Source organism: Polyergus mexicanus, unplaced genomic scaffold (assembly GCF_030449975.1).
Source record: "Polyergus mexicanus isolate NDT 795.1 unplaced genomic scaffold, iyPolMexi1.0 SCAF_15, whole genome shotgun sequence".
NCBI lineage: Eukaryota > Metazoa > Arthropoda > Insecta > Hymenoptera > Formicidae > Polyergus > Polyergus mexicanus.
The window spans coordinates 3072694-3093382 of NW_027223335.1; the positions used below are offsets into that span (position 1 = coordinate 3072694).

Here is a 20689-nt window from a genome sequence, read left to right on the forward strand (position 1 = left end):
GTATTTCGACTAGTAAAGTGTATAGAGAGAAAGTGGTAGTTGAGGAAGTGTCAGTATAGAGTATATAGGGTGTTCCACATTCTTGATATTTTTTTTTTTTTTTTATCCACAAATTGTTGATGAATTTATGGAATCGATCTTTATCGAATAACAGATAGATATCTAGATGCCATAGTACAATAGTTATTACTTACTATAAGCGATTAAAAATGCAACAGTTTTTACGAATTTACGAAAATTTCAGAATTGCAAATATATCTTCATTATTCACTTAAAGTTAGAAGATTTTCTGTCTTTCGAGAATCGTGTTGTGATAATTAAATCGAGATATTTATTCTCAAATAAAAAAATATCTTTAATTTGCTTCGTTTTTAAATCATAATTTCTCTGACAATACATATCCGTAAAATAATATTTGTGTAGTAAAATAATATTACTATACTATTACAATAAAATTAGAGTATAATACAATCACAGTATTGTATAAATGCTGTAGTAAAATCCAGAAAATAATTCCGCAGTGAAATTTTTTGACAGAAACCGTGACACGCGCGATGTACGTGAAAGAAAAATCAAAATGAAACTTGACTCGCGATATTTTCGCGATTAAAATTAAGAGAGCGAATATTCTGGGACACTCTGTATATGTATAAAAAAAAACTACGTACTGACGAATACCGAGCGCGTTTTCGTATAGCGAGATGTACTGGCACATGGCGATACTGAGCGGACGTTTTACTTTGAGGTATGTTCTAAATTTCAGACGCCTAGCCTTCTGCCTTCTGCAGTCTACGCAACGGTGAGCACTCTCGGTTTGTCCTTTCTCGCTGTGTTCTCTTTGCAATAGTGTCTCCCAGAAAATTTTGCGACCGACTTTTTCGTAGCGAGACCACGGGGACAAAACTTTGCCGCTTGCACGCGCATTGTGTCGCGTAGTTGTTGTCGGGGCGGTGCCGCAGAACTCGAAGCAATTACTCTGAATCTATGGCGACTTAGGAGAGTTGCGGTAAATATCGCCTATTATACGTACTTACTATAATATAGTGCGAGCCGAACGTCAGGCTACTTGGGACTTAGCTACTTAATTGCGTAATTGCTTAATTATATCAATTAGTGCGAGGATCGCGCGCAAAGATATCTGCCTGGTTTTTATCTCCACGATATATCGATATTTCTTCCTTATTTAATGTAATTATAATCTCGATTTTTTTTTAAAGCGTTGCCTTAAAGAAACATAATTTTTAACTTTTTAATAAAATTAAGTTAATCTAGAAAAGAATTAATTATCGTGTTAGATGTGTTTTTCGCGATGAGAGCGACATCCTGAATATAAATAATGTTTTAATTTCTTGTCTTACATATTGTTTGATGCAGTAATTACGGTGTTTCCGTTAAAATTTGTATACCGTGAGATAGCGTTGTGGATGAGACTTACTTAATTAAGGACTGCTTGTGATAATATACTCAGAAACTTTACAATTCAGCATGCTCTTTGACATTTGTTATATCCTGGAAAATTAAATTTCTACGCAATAATTTGTTGCTAGAAATATCTTGACATAACTAAAGGAGAAAATCTCTCGTGAATATGGCTAATGGATACGGTGTTATTTGTTCTCTATTAGACATTCATAATATGCTGGAGGTCAAGAAAATAAATAGGTTTTCGTTATCTCTTGAGAGAAGGAATATAATTCCTGAAATAAAAATATTTTCTTCATTTTTTGAAAATAAGAGAGAGAGAGAGAGGTCGTTCTTTTACATTACGTTTTATTACATATACGACGACCGTCATTTGAAATGGAATGCTATCTTCCAACAGGAAAGGGAAAGAAGAGACCCCGGAAAACGTAATGGAAAACCGTTGATGGAGACATTATGCCACGTTTATTACACGCATTAAAGAGAAGAAAACAAGATTGATAAAATTGTTTTTTCCTATATGAATTTCAAATACAATTGATACCGGTGACGTTATTATCCGTTTCTTTAATTTACTTTTATTTATGAGCTAATAATAAATTTAAATTTTGAATTCTGTTAGATAGGACAGCTGTTCTGTAAAAATTCAATTATTATTTATTTAATATAAATAATAGGAAAAAATAGATAAATAATAATAGAGAAATTTAAATCAAAAATTGTGATTTCCATTTAAAATAAGATATGTTGTATGCGATTATATGAGGATTGTGAGAAGGAACGCAGAATCCTTTGGAAAAAATTAGTTTAATAATAGTTAAGAAACGCGCTGCAGGAGACTTTGTTCAGTCCGATATTCTAACCCTAACCGGATATATTATTGGGTAATATGGATAAGAAGATTATGAAAATAATTAGCAAACTGATACATAATATGATATAGTGTAATATAATATAGTGGCACATATTTTTTCTATTTTATGTTCTTATTTATGTCCGTGAGTTTAAAATTTCAAGCGGCTTGAACTTAATATTTTATCGTATAATACGATATTAAAATATATGCAAAGATGAAATATTACAAGCACTAATCTATTTTAAGATAATGGATTTATGAAATATTATATTTATTTATTCCATTTTTATTACGTTTAACTTAGAAATATATTCTTTCAACTCTCTTTTAATATAATAATAATAATAATAAAAAAATTTATATAAAAATAAATAATGTAGAAAAATCTTTTTGTAAAATTCTAAATTTACTAATGTGTGTGTTCTAAAATTTCACACACAAATTCAGACTCAAATTCTTTGAATCGGAGATTATTAATTGATAATACTTTATTTCATAAACATGGTTCATTCTCGCATATTTTATGTTTTTCTTCACGTTTTCCCATTAGGAAAATGACTTTTATTTAACAATTGATATATTCTCAACACGTAGTAGACGCATCCGCAGCAATTTTACGGCCCCGTCGTGCGACCATTTTCATTTTCGGCTCCGAGATTTCCGCATATTCGTTTTGTCGATGCATAAACCATAAATCAGCGCTGCATCTGACGTTTGCATATCCTCACGCATATTCCTCGTGGAAAATAGCTCGCAATCATATGCATCCGTTTTTCGTTATTTTTAGTCGATTCGATAGGCTTTTAATGTCACATCGTGTTGCGATATTTATTGCAATGCAGGATATCGATTTATACGGCCGAGAAAACATCGAACGGAATTTTACATCTGTGCGTCACGATAAGTCTGGCATCTTTCTGAAGCGAATAAAGGGAAACGCAAAAAGAAGAGCCGGTAAGCTCATTGTGAAATCGTTGAAAAATGCATCTCAAGAAAGCAAGGATTTTCAGCGTCAGTAGAAGCGCCAAGAATTGTCGTTCGTTCCTAAAACTTTTAGATCGTGTTTGCATTGCGTGAGTCTCCTACCAAATTCTCCTTTTTTCTACGACACACTCAATCATAGTTAAGATTCTTAAAAGTCAATATGTCATTATTGCGAATTATATATATTTTAGAACAAAAATTTATACTCGATACAATGGAATTCTGCAGTATGTTTTCATACGTGCGTATTGATTCGCGTATGATTTCTCTTACGTCGTAAACTGAATTCGCGAGTTATCGAGGTGGATACGGTTTTAGAACGCATCAGTATATATTTTATTTGTCCTTTCCTTTTTCATTCTTGATTTCTCATTCTTAGATTTTATAGGATCTTCTTTAGTATTTCGACACTCATCTTTATTGTGTAAACCTATTCCTGTATGTTAGCTAGTGGTATTCATATTTTTAATGGAATCCGCGAAGAAACATTGCGGCTATAAATAGCATCTTCCTGCAAGATTTTTAATATTTTATTACGTAAAAGAAAATATATATTCTTGTAAATGACGATTGTTTCGATTCTGTGATCCGTTTTATCTTCAGTCGGCCTTTATTTTATCCTTCGCGATATCCATTTATTTCTACAAACCCATTCGGTCAGTATTGTTACGCCTTTTTTTGTGGTTTCTATCTTAGGAAAGAAGAATATCGCACAATTTTCTCATATGCCGTAACTTGCAACGCCTAACAAGATACTTTCCAGGCTCTTTTTATAAAAGCGATAAAAGAGACGCAAAAAGAGAATTGATGATGAAGTCTCTGTTACCCATGAATTTATAAACCTCTCTGCACTTAGATAGGTAACCTATCTTGCAACGATCCAGTGTGTATGAAATTTTTTATTATATATTGCCTTTTTATGTATCTATCTTTTACGATAATGTAGTCTTTTTATAATGATATACTTTTCACAATGTTAAACATTTTTTATTTGAGATTTTTTGAGATCAATTTAATAGATCTTATATATATAGATTCATTAAATCTATTTATCTGCCATTATAATGAAATGTATTTTAGTTCTTTTACATTTCTGTCTCATTTATATTAATTTTTCATACATAAAAATATGACGAAACTTAAATCGAAGGTAAAAATTTGTTAAATATCTTGTAATATTATTAATATTTTTACATAAAGTATAATATTTATTTTATCTTAGCGGAAAGATAATTTTAAATTTGCAGTTTTAATAAAATATTTTATTCGAGTATTTATACGTATATGCAATGTATTTTTGTGTAAATCATATATTCGGATGGAGTGCACTCTATACATATTTTCAACGAAATTATATTTTTTTATTAATTTGCGATATTTGCGAATTTTTTTCGCTCTTCGCGTTAAAAGACAATTTCTTCTATGATTTACTAATCACCCTGATAAAAGCATGAACTAAGTTTGTTTTTTGCTTCGAGGCAGTAGAAAAGGCTGTTGCGAAGTTTTCAGAATGGAAGATGGCATTTTTTTGTGGTCACCAATATACGTAAGATAGCCTGTTTTAGTATTCGTGTCACGCGTATACACACGTATCGCATCATGCGTCATGTATTATTCACAACCTATTTATGTCACCAGCCAAATATGAGGTTGAATGTATCGGTGCGCAAGCACAGCGAAATATAAATTCAACTTAGAATTTTCTCATTAAGCTTCGATTCCTCCATTTTTCATCTTTATCTCTTAATCCACGAGAAATTCATATCCGAAGACAAATGTTGTCCTAAAGTTTTATTGTTGTGTAACATTTGCAATAATACACATTGAAAAGTGCAAAGTTTATTTAGAAATATTATTTTACCTCGCGTATTCGGATAATATTGATACTAGATTTTTTTATACGATTTATACGATCAATTATATACAAATGTGTCAATTGTAATTTGATCATGATACTTAGGATTTTAATTTTTTCTCCATTATAACATCAATTACGCAATATTTGTTTGATATCCATTCGGAGAGAATAACGAACTCGTAGATTTTGATAAATTTACTTTTGAAAAGATAGCATATACAATTTTCAATGGTACCTCTAATGAGTTTATTAATAGAGGCAAACAATGGGGCAATAGCGTCAGAATAAATCGTGACGTTCGCACATCCGTCAAGTGCAAATGCAGATGAAAATCAGGGAAAATTCGATTACTCGCATCACTGTGACACGAGTCGTGGGCAGAGATCTCGACGAGAGAGCATTTGCACAAATATGGAGCGGAATGTGAAGCGCTCATTCTGTATTTGCGATAAAATTGCGATAATACACATTAACAGTCTTGTATTCGCACGTATAAGTTTCGTCGCTATTAATCCCGCTTTGACGATTTTTTTTTTTAATTTTATAATTTATATGCGAGCGTCAATAATTTCTCGCATAGAGATTGTATCAAAAAATTAATCGGCGTTTACTTCTTTTATATGTTGCTTAATATGATAATTGTTTCTTGTTTTAATGTGTTGTTTTTATTTTTGCCGACAAAATATTTATATACAATACATATATAATCTATTCGATTGTTTTCCTTATTGTATCTTTTCTCGTTATCTGTTTCGGCAATTTCACATTCGATTGGAGAATACGTCGATTCCTAAAATATATCCTAAAATCCAATAACGTTAACGATTTTCTTCTAGACAAATGAGCCTCTGGTATGCGCGACAGCGTTTCTATCAGATGCACCATCGAAAACTCGCTCTTATCAAATTCCTTTCTCGTCAATGAAAATAGCGCGCGGCTGCACGTATAAAAACAGTATAACACTTTAATATTTGAAATTGAATGAAATGAATTGAATTGAATTTTCGAACAGACATTGTACATTTTTATCGGAAACTTTTCTCTGCCTCTAAATCCAGTGCGCAAGAATCAATAGGATAGTACGAGCATAATCCGCGAAAGTGACGTGAAAACCTGTTGCAGGCAAGGTGATTGTACGTCAAAATATTGTGCAGATATACCGCATACAAGCTCGTGCAGCTGTGAATTTTTTAAAACCGATCCGTGGCGGAAATTTGATAGAATATTATTATCTGCAATTGAGAATTTCAATTTTGTACGTATAAAAATCTTGACGATTAATTCTGATATTAAATTTTTCCTAAAACAACATTCATTTTAAATTACATTTGAAAAGTAAATATTATTTATTTCCGTTTTAATATATAGCATTTTATCATAACATTCGTTTGCGGTTCTGATATTGCTTTTGTCACTTTTTTAATTTTTTAACTTTTTTTTTTTTTTACAAAAAATTATATTTTTTTTAAGTTCGAACAACGCGTGTAAAGATTGTGATATTAAATAGTGAAGAGAAGATTATATATGTATATTTTATATTTATGCGATCTATATTTTTTTATATTTTTTATATCTATGACATTAATCTTGATTATCGAAGGGTTTGGTATCCAATCCTTAGGAAGCGAAACATGTCTTTCGTCAATTTACGAAACTATCAAAATCATACTCGAATCTGTCTTTGAAGATAACGGCAGATTAGATATAGATATAGCGCTTAACTTTTGGTCATATACCGTTCTGCATCGTGGGGGGAACGATCTCGTTCCGTTGAATTTTTATGGTTGTTCGCCATAGCAGCTGTAACGCCCTACGAGGCACGATAGTATTATTACGCCGGGAGCCCTTAAAATATTGCCTGGTCGTATATTTCATGAAAGTGGGCGATTTTGCTTCTCCGAGGCGTGGTGCGACGCCATTCTAGACGCGATCGAATTTTACATTCATTCCGTTCTTCTTATATCTCGATGACACGGTTAAAAAAGAATAAGCGCACGTTTTGTACACACTACATAGAATAGTACTTTAAATATTAATATTGCATGACAGTTATACAATCTTCCATCGTTTTCTTCAGATATATCAAACTCAAATATTATAGAAATTTTATTTGCTTTTACGATTTAACTTTTGTTGTTCAATTTTACGATTTATTATTTAAAAAGGATTTTATCATCGTATTCAGTTTATTCAAAGAAAATGCTTGATGCGGAAAGTGAAAGTTTAAGAATAATGAAAAACAATTCCATCCGTTAATAATGTCACAATAATAGAAAAATATAATTAAATAATTTTTTAAAAACTTTATATTTAGGTAAATAATATTAAAATAAAGTTGTTTTTTTTTTTTGCATTACCTTGTATCGCACAGGACGAGACTTTGTTATATATATTCTTTTATGTAAATTATGTTTTTAATTCGCACAACCATCAATTTGCATGTTAAAGGAAAGAAGAGTGGACGATATATCTCCGGAATCGATTTATGATATTGACGAACGCTCTAATAATGCATTTAATCAACGTATACGTTTGAGAGGCGTTAGCTTTATTTGTACATGTCGTATCGCAACGACTTGTTCGCACGAATTTTGAGCTCCAATTTTGCTCCGAAATCAAATATCGAACTGAAATCACATTACTGGACGCGAGCGGGTCCGCAACCCGCAGAGCCCATATCTAGGTGTGTTCCGTCTTTCTCTTTTACCTCGCCACTCTTCTCTGTCTATTTATCTACCTGTCCATTTATCCGTATCTCTCCTCTACCTTCCGCGACCACCATCGTCCATTCGAACAGGCGTGGGTTACTCACACATCGTTGCGATACCTCCATCACGGTGGACGCCTCTTATACGAGGACCCAACCTCACCCACACCATTCGACTTTGGGTTTCTCCCGGCTAATAAACGACCTTGGGGATTTGGTCCGTCTTGGTACCTTCGCGCCGAAGTGAAGTACGTTCTTTTTGTTCCACTGTGCTTGGGTATTATCCCGAAAGGGATTCCAACGTCGTCCCTTTCTTCAGTTTTTTACGAATGTTCATAGGACTGATGGAATCTCGCGATATTTGCCGATGTGTACGTCGAATTGTCGATCGTGTTAAAAAAAGGCTTTCTCGATTTCAAGGCGGCTTCTCAACGTCAGGAAGAATGACGTCGTTCCATCTGTGTCTATTCGAACGATATTCGCTCGAGATCGCTCTCGCTCGCGTAAGTTTCCGTTGCATTAAGCTTCTACAACGCATCCATTTTTTCCGATAATTTGCTCCGCGATATTCTGGCGTGATTGATCGGCCGCATAATTGGAAACCGCCCTTCGTAAGAAGCTTCGTCGTTGCGCACGACTGGCGCGCATGATCCATCAATTTCCACTAAAACCTAGAGTCTTCGTGATCTAGTGTGCTTTCGCGTAATTTTCAAAAATATTGAGATACATCTGTCATATACAATATAATTAACAAAGCGGAATAAAAAGATAATTATTATGTTTTCGTTGATTATAACGGTAAAAAGAACATGGAAGAAATATATTTAAAAAATATACACTATATATAAAGTATTTACAAAAAAATATTTATATATAAACAATAGATATTCGACAATAGATATTCTTATATGATTATGGTACACTGATGCAATTTTACATTACAACTTTTTTATTCCTTGAAGTAAGTGCCTTATGTAAGTCATAGCATGTATTTTAGCGTTATTACAGCCTAACGAGATTTTACTTGTACCGTTTCGAAATATTGCATGCATTGGGCAACGGTAACTTCCATTATCGAAAAATCCTATTGGATACAATAGGATTTAATGCCACCGACTAGAATTAACATACATATGCGTTTAAGTGAAATGAAACGTGTCGAAATCGAATCCGTTGTTTTTTCTCTCGATAATCACTAAATGAATAGATTCGCAAAATTCTTATCACAATGATGCACATGTGTACTTAGATTTTCTCAATTGCAATTAATGATCGCGCGCATTGCGGTTAAACAGCGCATATTGCGTACATCACTCGTTTCGCTTTGATTTGACGAATGGTTCGAGTATATTCGTTGTTATTAGAGAAGCGCACAAGCATTTTTACAATGCTCGATTTGAATTATCATTCATGCGCATTTTACAGTTACAGCTTTTTTGATTAATTTGACGAATCGCGTACCTGACGACCAAAGTCGTTAACGCGGTGGGATTGTACTTCAATCGCGACACGGCTTCGCAGGAAAAAAAAAATTCGATCGCCGATGTCGATTTTATCTAGTGAATGTTTGTTGCGCTCCGTAGAAATTTCGAGAATGCGCGTCTATCCGCTATCGAATAAATAAACGAAGTTATCTGTTCGTAATTCGTCGCGATTGCGATCCTACAGCGGCCTGACGGATTAAAACGTTTTTCCATCGCCGTCTAATTCTGTCGTCGGTTAAAACCTATTAGATCGAATCGCTATTCGACAAAGAGGCCGTAACGTGCGGAGCATCGCTATATAATATTTCGTCTAGCTCGGTGTTTCGAATTTTGGCGAATTTTGTCAGCATGCATCTCTCACGCGTGTTCATGTATATTGACATTTCGTGCGCCCCCCTTCGCCGTGCGAAGCGTTACAAATTTCGATCGTATCAATTTCTCTTGACTCACGTTCGCTGATACACAAATTTGGATTCATAAATTGCAACGTATACATGTAATTATATGATAATTCGATGAGCAGATAGGCGAAAAATTAATGTGAAATCATCACTGAAATCATCATTCTGCGATCAACAGCGTGTTTATATCGCGATGCCAAAGAGTTATGAGTATTTAAATTTATCAAATAATGATAAATTTCCAAATCCGTTTGGAAAGTATAATTAGCTGTTTCTCATATTCAATATAACATCATGAGAGCACATTGAAATATTATTTTCTAGTTGAATAAACGCGTAAGATTCCATGTAATGTATACTTGTAGAAATTTGCTATAAAAATATATTCAACACTAAAATTGAAATATTTAAAATACAATCATGGGTATAAGACATTTGCTAATGGATTTATTAACTCAGCCTTATTAGAAATATGATTCTGTATTATTTCCAGCTTCTGTCATTATATGCCAAATGATATTTTGTAAAATTCTTCAATCTCTGTAGAGCGAGAAATTAGTGCTCGCCAAACACGTTCATTAACATAGAAATATCATTGGTGTCATTGTCGGTGCAACGAATAATTATGCACACCTAACGCGCCTATGTATCGCGATATGCGATACGGTTGAAATAATCCGCGCAACTATCCCCGTATGCATCTACTTGCATATGCACTCGAACGAAAGATGCAAAAGAGAAGGGAACATACTTGAATATGGGATGGCGAAGATGGATAGAGAAGAAGGAAACGAGGGAGTTGGATAATAGCAGTGGTCGTCAATATCTACCTGCCGTGCCGGTAGTCGTAGGGGGGTAGCGGCGTCGAAGACAGGAGAAGGTAGGGAGCCTCTCCGTCTACACGGGAACTGCAGATGGTGGTGGCGATGGATAGTGGTTGAAGGGTAGAGAATCGGAGGGTTCGCGGAACAGCGGTGGCGGTGGCAGAACGATAGTAGTGGTGGTAGTGACGATGATATGGTGGTGGAAGCGACGGTGTCGGAGGAGAGGGTGCGGCATCGTCGACGGTGGTAGTGTCGGCGGCGGTGGGTGGATACGGGGGTGGTGGATAGAGATGGGTTGATGGTGGTGGCGGTTTCAGTGTTCGCGCGGCCGCTCCCTGTCGCACACGGACGACTCACCCCGACGCCGAGCCGGCGTCGCGACGGCTCCCGCAATCGTCGGCGAAAACGTGCTCGCGGAAAATACGATCGCGCGGTCGCCGCACGTCACTTCGGAAAACTCGATTCGCCGGCTACGAATGTAATTTGCTTCGTCGCGTTACCATTGGCCTTGCCGCGCCTGAATTTCGGGCTTTTTTAATCGGGAACCGACGAATTTTGTCGCGGTCTCTTGCTCTCTTTTTCTCTCTCTCTCTCTCTTTTTTTTTGCACCCGTGAATCGAGCATAGCTGTATAATACGAGGCGTCGTTACCGCGTCACGACCGACCGCGACGTACGTATGTGAAAAATACGTCCGTCTGTCACATCGATCGCTTTATCTGCGCCGAGTTTTTTTTTTTTTCGGGGTAAGGGAGCTTCGATCGTTAGCACGTGGTCTGTGATAATCCTCGTGAAAGTGAGGTTGCTTTAACGAAGTCACCGATCGTCGTGTCCACCTGTGGATAACCGTACGAAATCGTCCGGTGACTTCAAAGTACAGTGTGCGTTTGATGATTCGTGCTGTTACATGCTAGCTATGTGACGCATTGTGCACAACTTTCGTCGATCAATTACTGTATTTGATTAAAGTACTAATTAATCTTGCAAAACTGGGACAAACGGTGTGTTTTGTTAATTAAATACAAAATTATATATTATTACGTAAGTGTATATGAATCGCTGTCACCGACGTGCGTCAACGACATTTTATTTGGACATTGTTTCATTGATTATAATCAGATTAAAGTTATTCATTAGTAAATTATCATATTCTAAAATTGAAAGACTATGAAGCACACATATTTAATAATATTAAATGAACTGCGAAACACACATTAAATAACCGTATTTGGACGATCGTCGTTTTTGGTTCGGCTGTTAACACGTGGCTTACGACAATCGTAAAAGCGTATTATTTTACGAAAGTCAAGTGTGCCGAAGTTTGCATCTATGAATAATCTTACGAATTATCTGTCTATTTAAAACGATCGCATTTTTATTGGACATATACTTTATGGATATTATATTTTATGGGAAGGATAAGGTCAATAATGCGTGATGATTTTATCTCTTAAATCACATTTAAACGAAATCTTTTAAACGCATCGTAAAATATTTTGCTACGATGGATACTTTGTACTGGATCCTTCATCAAGATGTCTGTGATGTTATTTCTATATGATCCGGAGTTGCTTTTGCTTAAATTATTTTGCTAAAGAATTATTCTGCGAAAAGAATTTAATTAGAAATTGTTAACAAAGTATAGAATCGTTTGGAGAAGAAAAAAAAAACCTACAATCATGCATACATAAATGTAAGATTAACGAACAATTATAACTTAATATCTGCAGCAGCAAGAAAATTCTTTATTGTTACAACTGATGTAACTAAGAAGATATGTTTAAACGTGTCGTGTGGCCGTGATAACGATCTAAAACCAACAAGTGTCTTAAATCAACAAGTCCTAAGTATCAAGGTCGGGTCAACACTGTACAGGCGGAAGCTTGCCGACGGAAAATTCTTATTGCGGTGCTAATTGGCGGCTGTTTTGCATTTTGCAAGAATCGCGAATGATAACGTTTCTCTTGATAAAAAAATCGAGATATCGTTCCGGGTTAGGCGCGAATTATTCTGCGCGTTAAACTTGGCAAAAATCGCGCACGTGCAATTCGAATCGCATGTACCGCGATCGTTGACGTACCATTGACACTCGAAATATCGACAACGATAAATACTAACTGTCGCGTCAGTATAAAATTTAACTACTGCATGCAAGTTTGCGTACTTATGTATCTTGTCTGTTGTGATTATATATGCACAAAGGACTCGTCTAATTAATAATTCAGTCCACGAACTGATTCTGCTTATTTTTTATTTCCACGAAAATATTCTCTACGTTCCATAAATAAATGGGAAATAACATATCATACATAATTTCTTCGATTGAAGAGATTCTGTGCTCTAATTGATTAAGACATAGAATTAATTAAGAATTTATATAAACATAGAAATTGATTAAAGCAGCACAGAGAATATTACTCTATTAAGTTGCTTATAATATAAATATAAAATAGCTACTAAATATACAGATATAATAAATAAGAAATAAGAAATAGTAAATAGCTAATCTAATAATAAATAGATAATTACATAATTTTATAAAAACGTTGTCTGTGAAGATGATTTTATTCGACTTTCATGGAACAAAGTAAACCTACGCTTGTTCCTCGTTTAATAAACATATCACGATAAATCTTTGTCTGCCGTGTCCGCGAAATCCCATCACACGAGGGACCATTATCTAGTAGACAGAGCGACGTTAATTATTCCTGCTAAAGGATGTACGACAAATGTGCCGTGATTACATTTTCAATATAGCGCCTTCGGGATTAACCGTGGCGAATATAATTTTTGGAGATAAAGTCACATTAATACGATTGTTAAAAGGGAAACGTAAATAATCGTTTAACGTAAATCACGTTTCTATATAATATTAAGCGAGATCAGCAACAGATATCTTGCATTGTGGCAACGCAAGCTTGCAGAAGAATCATTGGAGATTTGTGAAAGATAAAAAGATTTTAGTTACAGAGTGGATTGTTTGCACACACGACACATAATTCGAAATATACTTATTATAATACGTGAGATATGGAATTTGTTTTGATATGTAACGGAAAACCTACAACAGAGAGCGTTTTGATGTGACTCGAATTTCATTGAAAGCACAGTTGGATGCAAAAATGAAATGTTAAAAAGAATATCAGACTCGTTGCATTAATATAATCGCTAATAATTTTGCTACGAAACCAAGTCGAATATTTAATCGAAAACCTATCACAGTATCACAGAAAAAGAAATTATCATCTTGTCGAGTTCTTCATATCTTTCCGATGGTTCGTCCTCAAAGTGACATATTAGAGGATAACCGAAAGTGATGAGAATCGAAAATATCAACGGTGAGGCATCTGCCGGAGTGAATTCGAGTGCCTCGATGTCGTTGATCTCCGGAGAGCATTAAGCTTTCCTGCCTACTACGCTACCTTTACCCGTCGACGACGTCATCGAATTCCAATTATGTCGCAGCCTCGAAGAGGTTCCATACATGGAAGCAGCCCCGTTCCGGGTCATCCAAGCACGACCGTTTCTGCATCCTCCTCCTCCTCCTCCTCCTCTTCTCACGAGATACAAACGAGAGGGATACCTTTGCCCGGAATGGTACCATCGCGCTCGATCCACGCCAGTCCCATGCATGGGAATCCAATCCACGGGTTCGTCAACCCCCTTGGGCCAGGCAGTCTCGTTCATCCTTCGCCCCTCACGCACGCGGCCGCCGCGTCCGGAATTTCTCATCATCCGACAAACATTCACCAAGGTATCGAATATCTCGCTGTAAACGATGCGATTGCGTAATACTTTAAAAGATCATGGAGGCTGGTTTTTTTTTATTTTTTTTTTTTTTAACAATGAACAGGCTATTTAGATGGACTATTGTCCACTGTATATATTATTTGGCTATGCAGATTGTAATTTTTCCTCGACTATGTCGAGATTGTTTAATCTGAAATCGATATCCCTTTTAGAAAGATTTTGTCATCAAATTCTGATATAAAAATATTTTAATGGTTACATTGCAGGAAAATTAAACTCTTCTTATAATAATTGAATTATTCAAAAGAAACCCGATAAAGCTCTATATAGCGCGTGAATTTAGCATCGATAGATTTATTAGATAGATAGCTCGAGAGATATGATGCATACAACCACAAACGTAGAAAATATGCATCAGAAGTTGGACAGAAGTTACCAAACGGTAGCATTCGATCAATTATATGTCACTAGAATAAGCGCGTAGAGAGGAGCTGAACGTTCATTGATCTCGCGACGATCGCCGGAGCGTGTAAGTGGGCCGCGTTGATAGATGAGCTATGACGTATTCGACGTGTTCCCGATTAAAAGATAGAGGAGTGCGCCATGTCTGCTGCGATCAAAATTGGAAACTTGTTTTTATTGGAAACGTTATCCTCTATTCGTGTCACTTTCTCGATCATCATCGATGATTTATTTTGAAATGTCACGCGCATCTAACGATAGGAGATGTGCTGTTTGTTTGCACAAGTTTTTAAATTGTAATGATCCTATTAGTCTATGCTTGTCTCGTCGATATATTCAAATATTATACGTAGACATGTTTTATTTACGAACGATAGACTCCACATTCGATTTTCGTAACATTTTCTGTGAAGGAAGGAAAAACAATTTTCAAAGAGTATAGACATGATTTTTAAATATTTACATTGGGTGCAAAATAATCGTTTCGCGAATGTAATATTTATCAAAAATAAGTTCTACTATATAAAAACAGTATATATATAATATATATTATATATAAAAATTTATTAGAAAAGAAATTTTTAACATGGCAAAACATTTTTCAATTTAACAAAGGACTTCTTTCGCCCAGTATTTTCGGATCAAGATTGAAATATATATATATATTTTTCCATTATATTGATTATTTCGTCAAATATTTGCATTAAAAAAAATACATAGGTTTCTATCGCGCTTTATTGTGCGGTTTATTCGCGCAGCCTCCACTGGTCTTTCGTTATTCGTGTCGTACGATTCGTCACATGGATATTCCCTCAAAGGCACCGAGAAGATACTACCACCGGGCTCTCCGTATTCGTTTCACGGTTCTCCGTTGAGAACACCAATGGGTTCTGGACACGGCAGCCCCCAGGATTCGCCACACGTGGTTAGACATCGCAGAGACTCCGAACATTCGTCCGGCGCTGTATCAAGACGCAGTTCGTCAGACGTGGTTTCACCCCTGCCGGAAGGTCATCCCCTAGGATCTCCAGACAGTCGCGGTCGTCGACGCTCTGATTACAGCCCTCATCAGGGTAGGTCCATCCATGACGGCAAAAAAATATAGATTAAGGCCGCAAAGGCCGATTATATTATTTGATTCGTGATATATTGAAAAGTTGACGCAAATATTAATTAGAATTGCTTTGAACTTCTTTGATAAGAATGTGGTGATCTATTTCAATACGATTCTTTGTAGATATTCTCTACGTGATAGTGACATTAATTTGCACTATATATTGCTTTGGATATAGTTTTATTATCATTATTATAACCAATCATATTTTACATAAAAATATACTTAATTTATATATATATAAACGACAAGAAAGACAGAGAAGGAGAGAGAGATAGAGAGAGAGAGAGAGAGAGAGAGAGAGAGAGAGAATTGAAAAATTTGTCGAGTTTGACATAATGATTGAAATGACGAATTATTGACACAAGAGATTTATTGATTATATTAATTAATCGCAGTTTTTTTCTCTTATTCAAACATGTGCAGTAGGTGATAGCAGGACAATTAATATTCTGTTATCCGTTGTCCTGTTCCGATTAGAGTGATTGCGAACGATTGATCTACCGCAAGCATGTCTGCATCAGGCAACCTTCATTTACGAATTTCCCGAACCCTTCCAAACCTCATAGAACTCTACCCTGCCCTTTGATCCGATGACCCGTGGCTTTACAACGTAATTTTGCAGTTATATTACTCGAATATAACTGAGAGTTGTTACTGTCAAAGAGAATTGTAGACACATGCGTCAAATCATGTTTTAAATATAGTTGACGGCTATATGCGTATTTATATATATATTTTCTTAGCTTTTTCTCTGATGATAATATTTACTGGTCGTATCGTAAAATCGTCTTATGTACTAATAGAATCTTCACTCTGAACAATATTACAAAAATTCCTTATAACAGTTTTTCAGGGATTTCTTGACAATTATGGAAATTATAGTTTCTAGCAACAAGATGAAATCGTTAGAATACCAGAGATATCGCGAGATAATATTGCTTGTTATAATGAAAGTTTATGTTATTTGAAGGGAATTTGTAACACGCGGTATGAACAAACTCTGACAATAAGTTTGAAGTTACAGAATAAAATTGATTAATTGGCATATCTGACAATTGTAATTAACTTTAGAAGCAAACTATTACTGCATTATTATCATTAAAATTGCATTGTTTCTATTTATTTTATAATTTTCAATACTTTATTGCTTTATTATATACATATATATTAAAGTTTCTTTTACGCGTAATATTAAGCATTCATTTAATTACCATTCTTTATTAAAACGTTTTTATATCTTTTATTATTAAAAGCGAAGATTCGGATTATGAAAAATTATAATATAGTATAATGTTAATTAGGAAGCATGAATTTCTGAATTATTTAATTTTCTGTATATTCGTATATTTTTTTTAATCCTTAATGAGAGATTGGTCTGGAAGACTGGCGCGGCGCATACTTTTTATTCGCGTTTTTTTTTAGAAAAATTTAATTTAATCACAGCGAAAACAAATCGATAAAAATATGTATTTCATGAATCGAGGATTTTACAGATCTTACTATAAATGACATATGACAATTTTCCTAAAGTGATCTCTAGAATATTTGAAATTTATCTTTTCTATCACACAAAAGTTAAAAGACAAAAGTTAGAAAATGTGACCATAAAAAAATTTAATTTAGATAATATTCTATCATCTAATTCAATATGTATCTATATGTGAAAGAAAGTTTTATATACGTTTCAAAATATTCCTGAAATTATTGATATCTGTATATTTTATCGGATTTCCCGTTGGCCCTAGAGCGAAACTCAATGTTATGAACATTTGCATTCAGACAGCTCGAAAGAATGAGTTTTAGAACGAATGACGTTTTCGCATGCGTTCTCGGATAGGTGCCACGACAACAATTTACACTCGCAACCAAAGGGTTGAATGAGCTGCACTAGAGTAAAGGATAGCGCGTGTCTATGCATTGCATCGAGGGGTGCAAACGTTACAACTCGCTGTTACGATTGCGTGTAAAGCCAACCCAATGTATGCCTTTGCCTTCCTCAGTAGATTGACTTTATCACTGTCAGACGTAGTAACGAGAAGGCAAACATCAAGGCAAAAAACATTTGTACTCCCGTATTATACTTTGTTTTTTTACGTCTTAAGCGTTGCTCTGTCACATTTCACCATTTTACCATTACTCGTATAATAATAATCCAGATATCAATTTTTGGCACACGCGACCAGCTCAAATTGTATTTTCTTTAATTATATTTAACTGATATTCTTTTTTTCTCTCTTTTATAGTAATCTTTTATTGTTATTGTTATTAATGGAAAGCATCGAGAGATACGAAACTCGTGGTTTGAGGAGAGCGTTTTAATTGTGTAAGCTTGATAAAAATGTACTACTGTCCATGGAAAATATCGACATCATACTTATTTTCGAACATTTTTGACTTTTGATCACATTCTTCTCGTATCCTGACACGTTCAAAAATTTTTGCGCGCATGATTCATCGAAAATTGGTCACGGGGATAGATAGTAATCCGACAGGCACGCCTTCGGAAATTGGGACCTCGTTAACAACGACCAGGGAGAAAAATCTCATGACTTTCCTTCTTGAGAGGGACAAAAGGTTATTCGCCGCGTCTGTATACGTAAGCTACTTGCTGTTTTCGTGTCACGTCTACGCCGTCTGTCTAAGAAAAGAAAAGGGTAGAAAGTTCAGATAGATTACGATAAAATTGGTAAGGGACTTTCACGTGGATGGTAAGTCATCCACGATGTCGAATATAAAGCAATAATATATAACTAGCGCATTACTTTGGAGGACGATAAAAATTTCATTAAACGTATCACGTGGCAGGTTAAAGAAAAATTTCAAATTTGTAATAGTAAAATACGAATTATAACTTTAATAGAGACAAAAATAAAAATTTATAACGAGACTACATATATTTCATAAATGCTTTTTGCCATTAGCAATCAATTTGAACAACAGCGCTTTTTCAATGCCGCGAGGTTTTTGGGTAATACCATAAAAGCGTTGTTACAGCACTTTCCTGAACAATGTGTCATACTTTACAGCAAAATTGAAATCTCGCTTACAAATGGAATATATTTCTTCTCTCTTCTTTATATAGCGTTGTTATATTTTAGTTTATGTGTTTGTGATTTTTTTTTTTTTTTTTTTGATAAAGTAAAAACATCTATGAATAAAAAAACAAACTTATATCTGTCATATTTTTTATGCTTAATTTTATTTTTGACATTATGCCATTATGTATCATTAAATAAATTTCTGTATGTTAATTAACGATTAAACGTTGATTTTGTTGTGGTAATTTTTAATGTTGAGTCGCCTAAGTTGAATAAAAGGAACAAGGATAGGATAGTGAGATGCAAAGAAGCTACTTAACATCGCATCGATTAGCATGGAAAGTATCCGCTTTCCGTGCAAATGTAGTTTTAGAAGAAGCATAGGGTTGTCAAGATGAAGAGAGCCAATTAAAATGGTGATCCGATCTGCCGTTTTGCTCGTTTTTTCAATCATTTGCCTCTCGTTTTTTAAAGCGGCTATTTTGTTGTCGCATATATCTTGTCTCTCTAAGCAGGCAATAGAACCTACTGTCATTCTTATTTTTATGTTCGTTCTTTTTCATCTTTATTATATCATAAATTACATTTATATCGGTTATTACTTGTGTTATATGTTGCAGAACTAAAAAAGTTTCAAAAATCCCTTTCTTTAAAATATATAAATCAACTTATAGTGTCTTATTCTGGATAATATTTTTTATACACGAAATTATATGCAAAACATATACTATTAGCATGAATTATTTTATCTTTCACTCTATATATTATTATATCGTTCTTGATGTACATGTCTGTGCATCCAAGTTTATTTTTTTAAATTCAGCAGCTTATATTACACGAGTAAAGTTGTATCTACGCAACATATACGCGAGGTGATTTTAGTTAATACGAGACATTTTTATTATTTTTATGTGAATTTTTATGAAAGTTACATACTCTTTGATCTAGTTTTTCTAAAGCTCTTCTAAACGAGTATAATTTGTAAACGAAGGACGGAACATCTGGTTCGTTAAGCAAGAGCAAATGAGAGGAAAGAGCCTTAGACCGGTAATCCGACGCACTAGTAGTATTGCAGAAACAACTTATTATCCGGGTTTTCATTCGCGAAGCATTATATCGTGGCTTATTCTACCTAGGGCAGTGATGCACACATTTGTAGGATCGAGTTATGATTTTCGCTTTTCACGTATAAAATAGAAGCAAACTCGTACGAAACATACATTTTCCATATAAAATGTATCTTTTATTTTGGAAGTAATACCATAGAAATAAATGCAAAATTCGTGTCACGAATTTTTCGTCCATTGTATCAAGATTATACCAATGCAAAATGATTCGCGTTTTGAATGGCGATTATTCTGGATAGATGACGAATGGCGAAATAACATTATTTTATCGTTCTATCTGATATAATATTCGCGTATTTTTTTTCGTACTCCATCGACCAATAAAGAAGACAAACTGCGCAATGCGCAATCTTGGCGTTGCAATAGATATCGGAAGCGGCAAAATCGCCGCGGAATCGCCGCTCGACATGCGAAAATTATCTCCGGGCACATGAGCACGCGATCATGAAATATCCTTCTCTCTCTTGGCCACCCATTATTCGCCTTTTCTGTCACTCTTCCATTTCTCTTCTTTATCTCTTTTTCTCCATCTCTCTTTGTTCCATTTTTTATTCTTTCTCTAACTCTACCAACTAACCATTCCATAGGCCACCCAATTTCCATGTTCGATACCCGTATCGCCCATTCGCTCCACGTCGTTTCACTCGCGATCAGAAAACGA

General features: G+C 34.8%; 1 protein-coding gene across 4 annotated transcripts in view; it reads left to right on the forward strand.

The window, feature by feature from the left end:
- Positions 1–20689, forward strand: part of LOC138939822 (dystrophin, isoforms A/C/F/G/H) — a 413267-nt gene that overhangs the window by 122921 nt on the left and 269657 nt on the right. For 3 of the 4 annotated variants that reach the window (XM_070308019.1, XM_070308020.1, XM_070308023.1), the window contains one exon: positions 15505–15819. The exons of the other annotated variant lie outside the window; for it this stretch is intronic. In XM_070308019.1, the coding sequence (XP_070164120.1) occupies positions 15505–15819 (315 nt within the window). The remainder of the gene's footprint in view (positions 1–15504; positions 15820–20689) is intronic. 4 annotated transcript variants of the gene reach the window in all.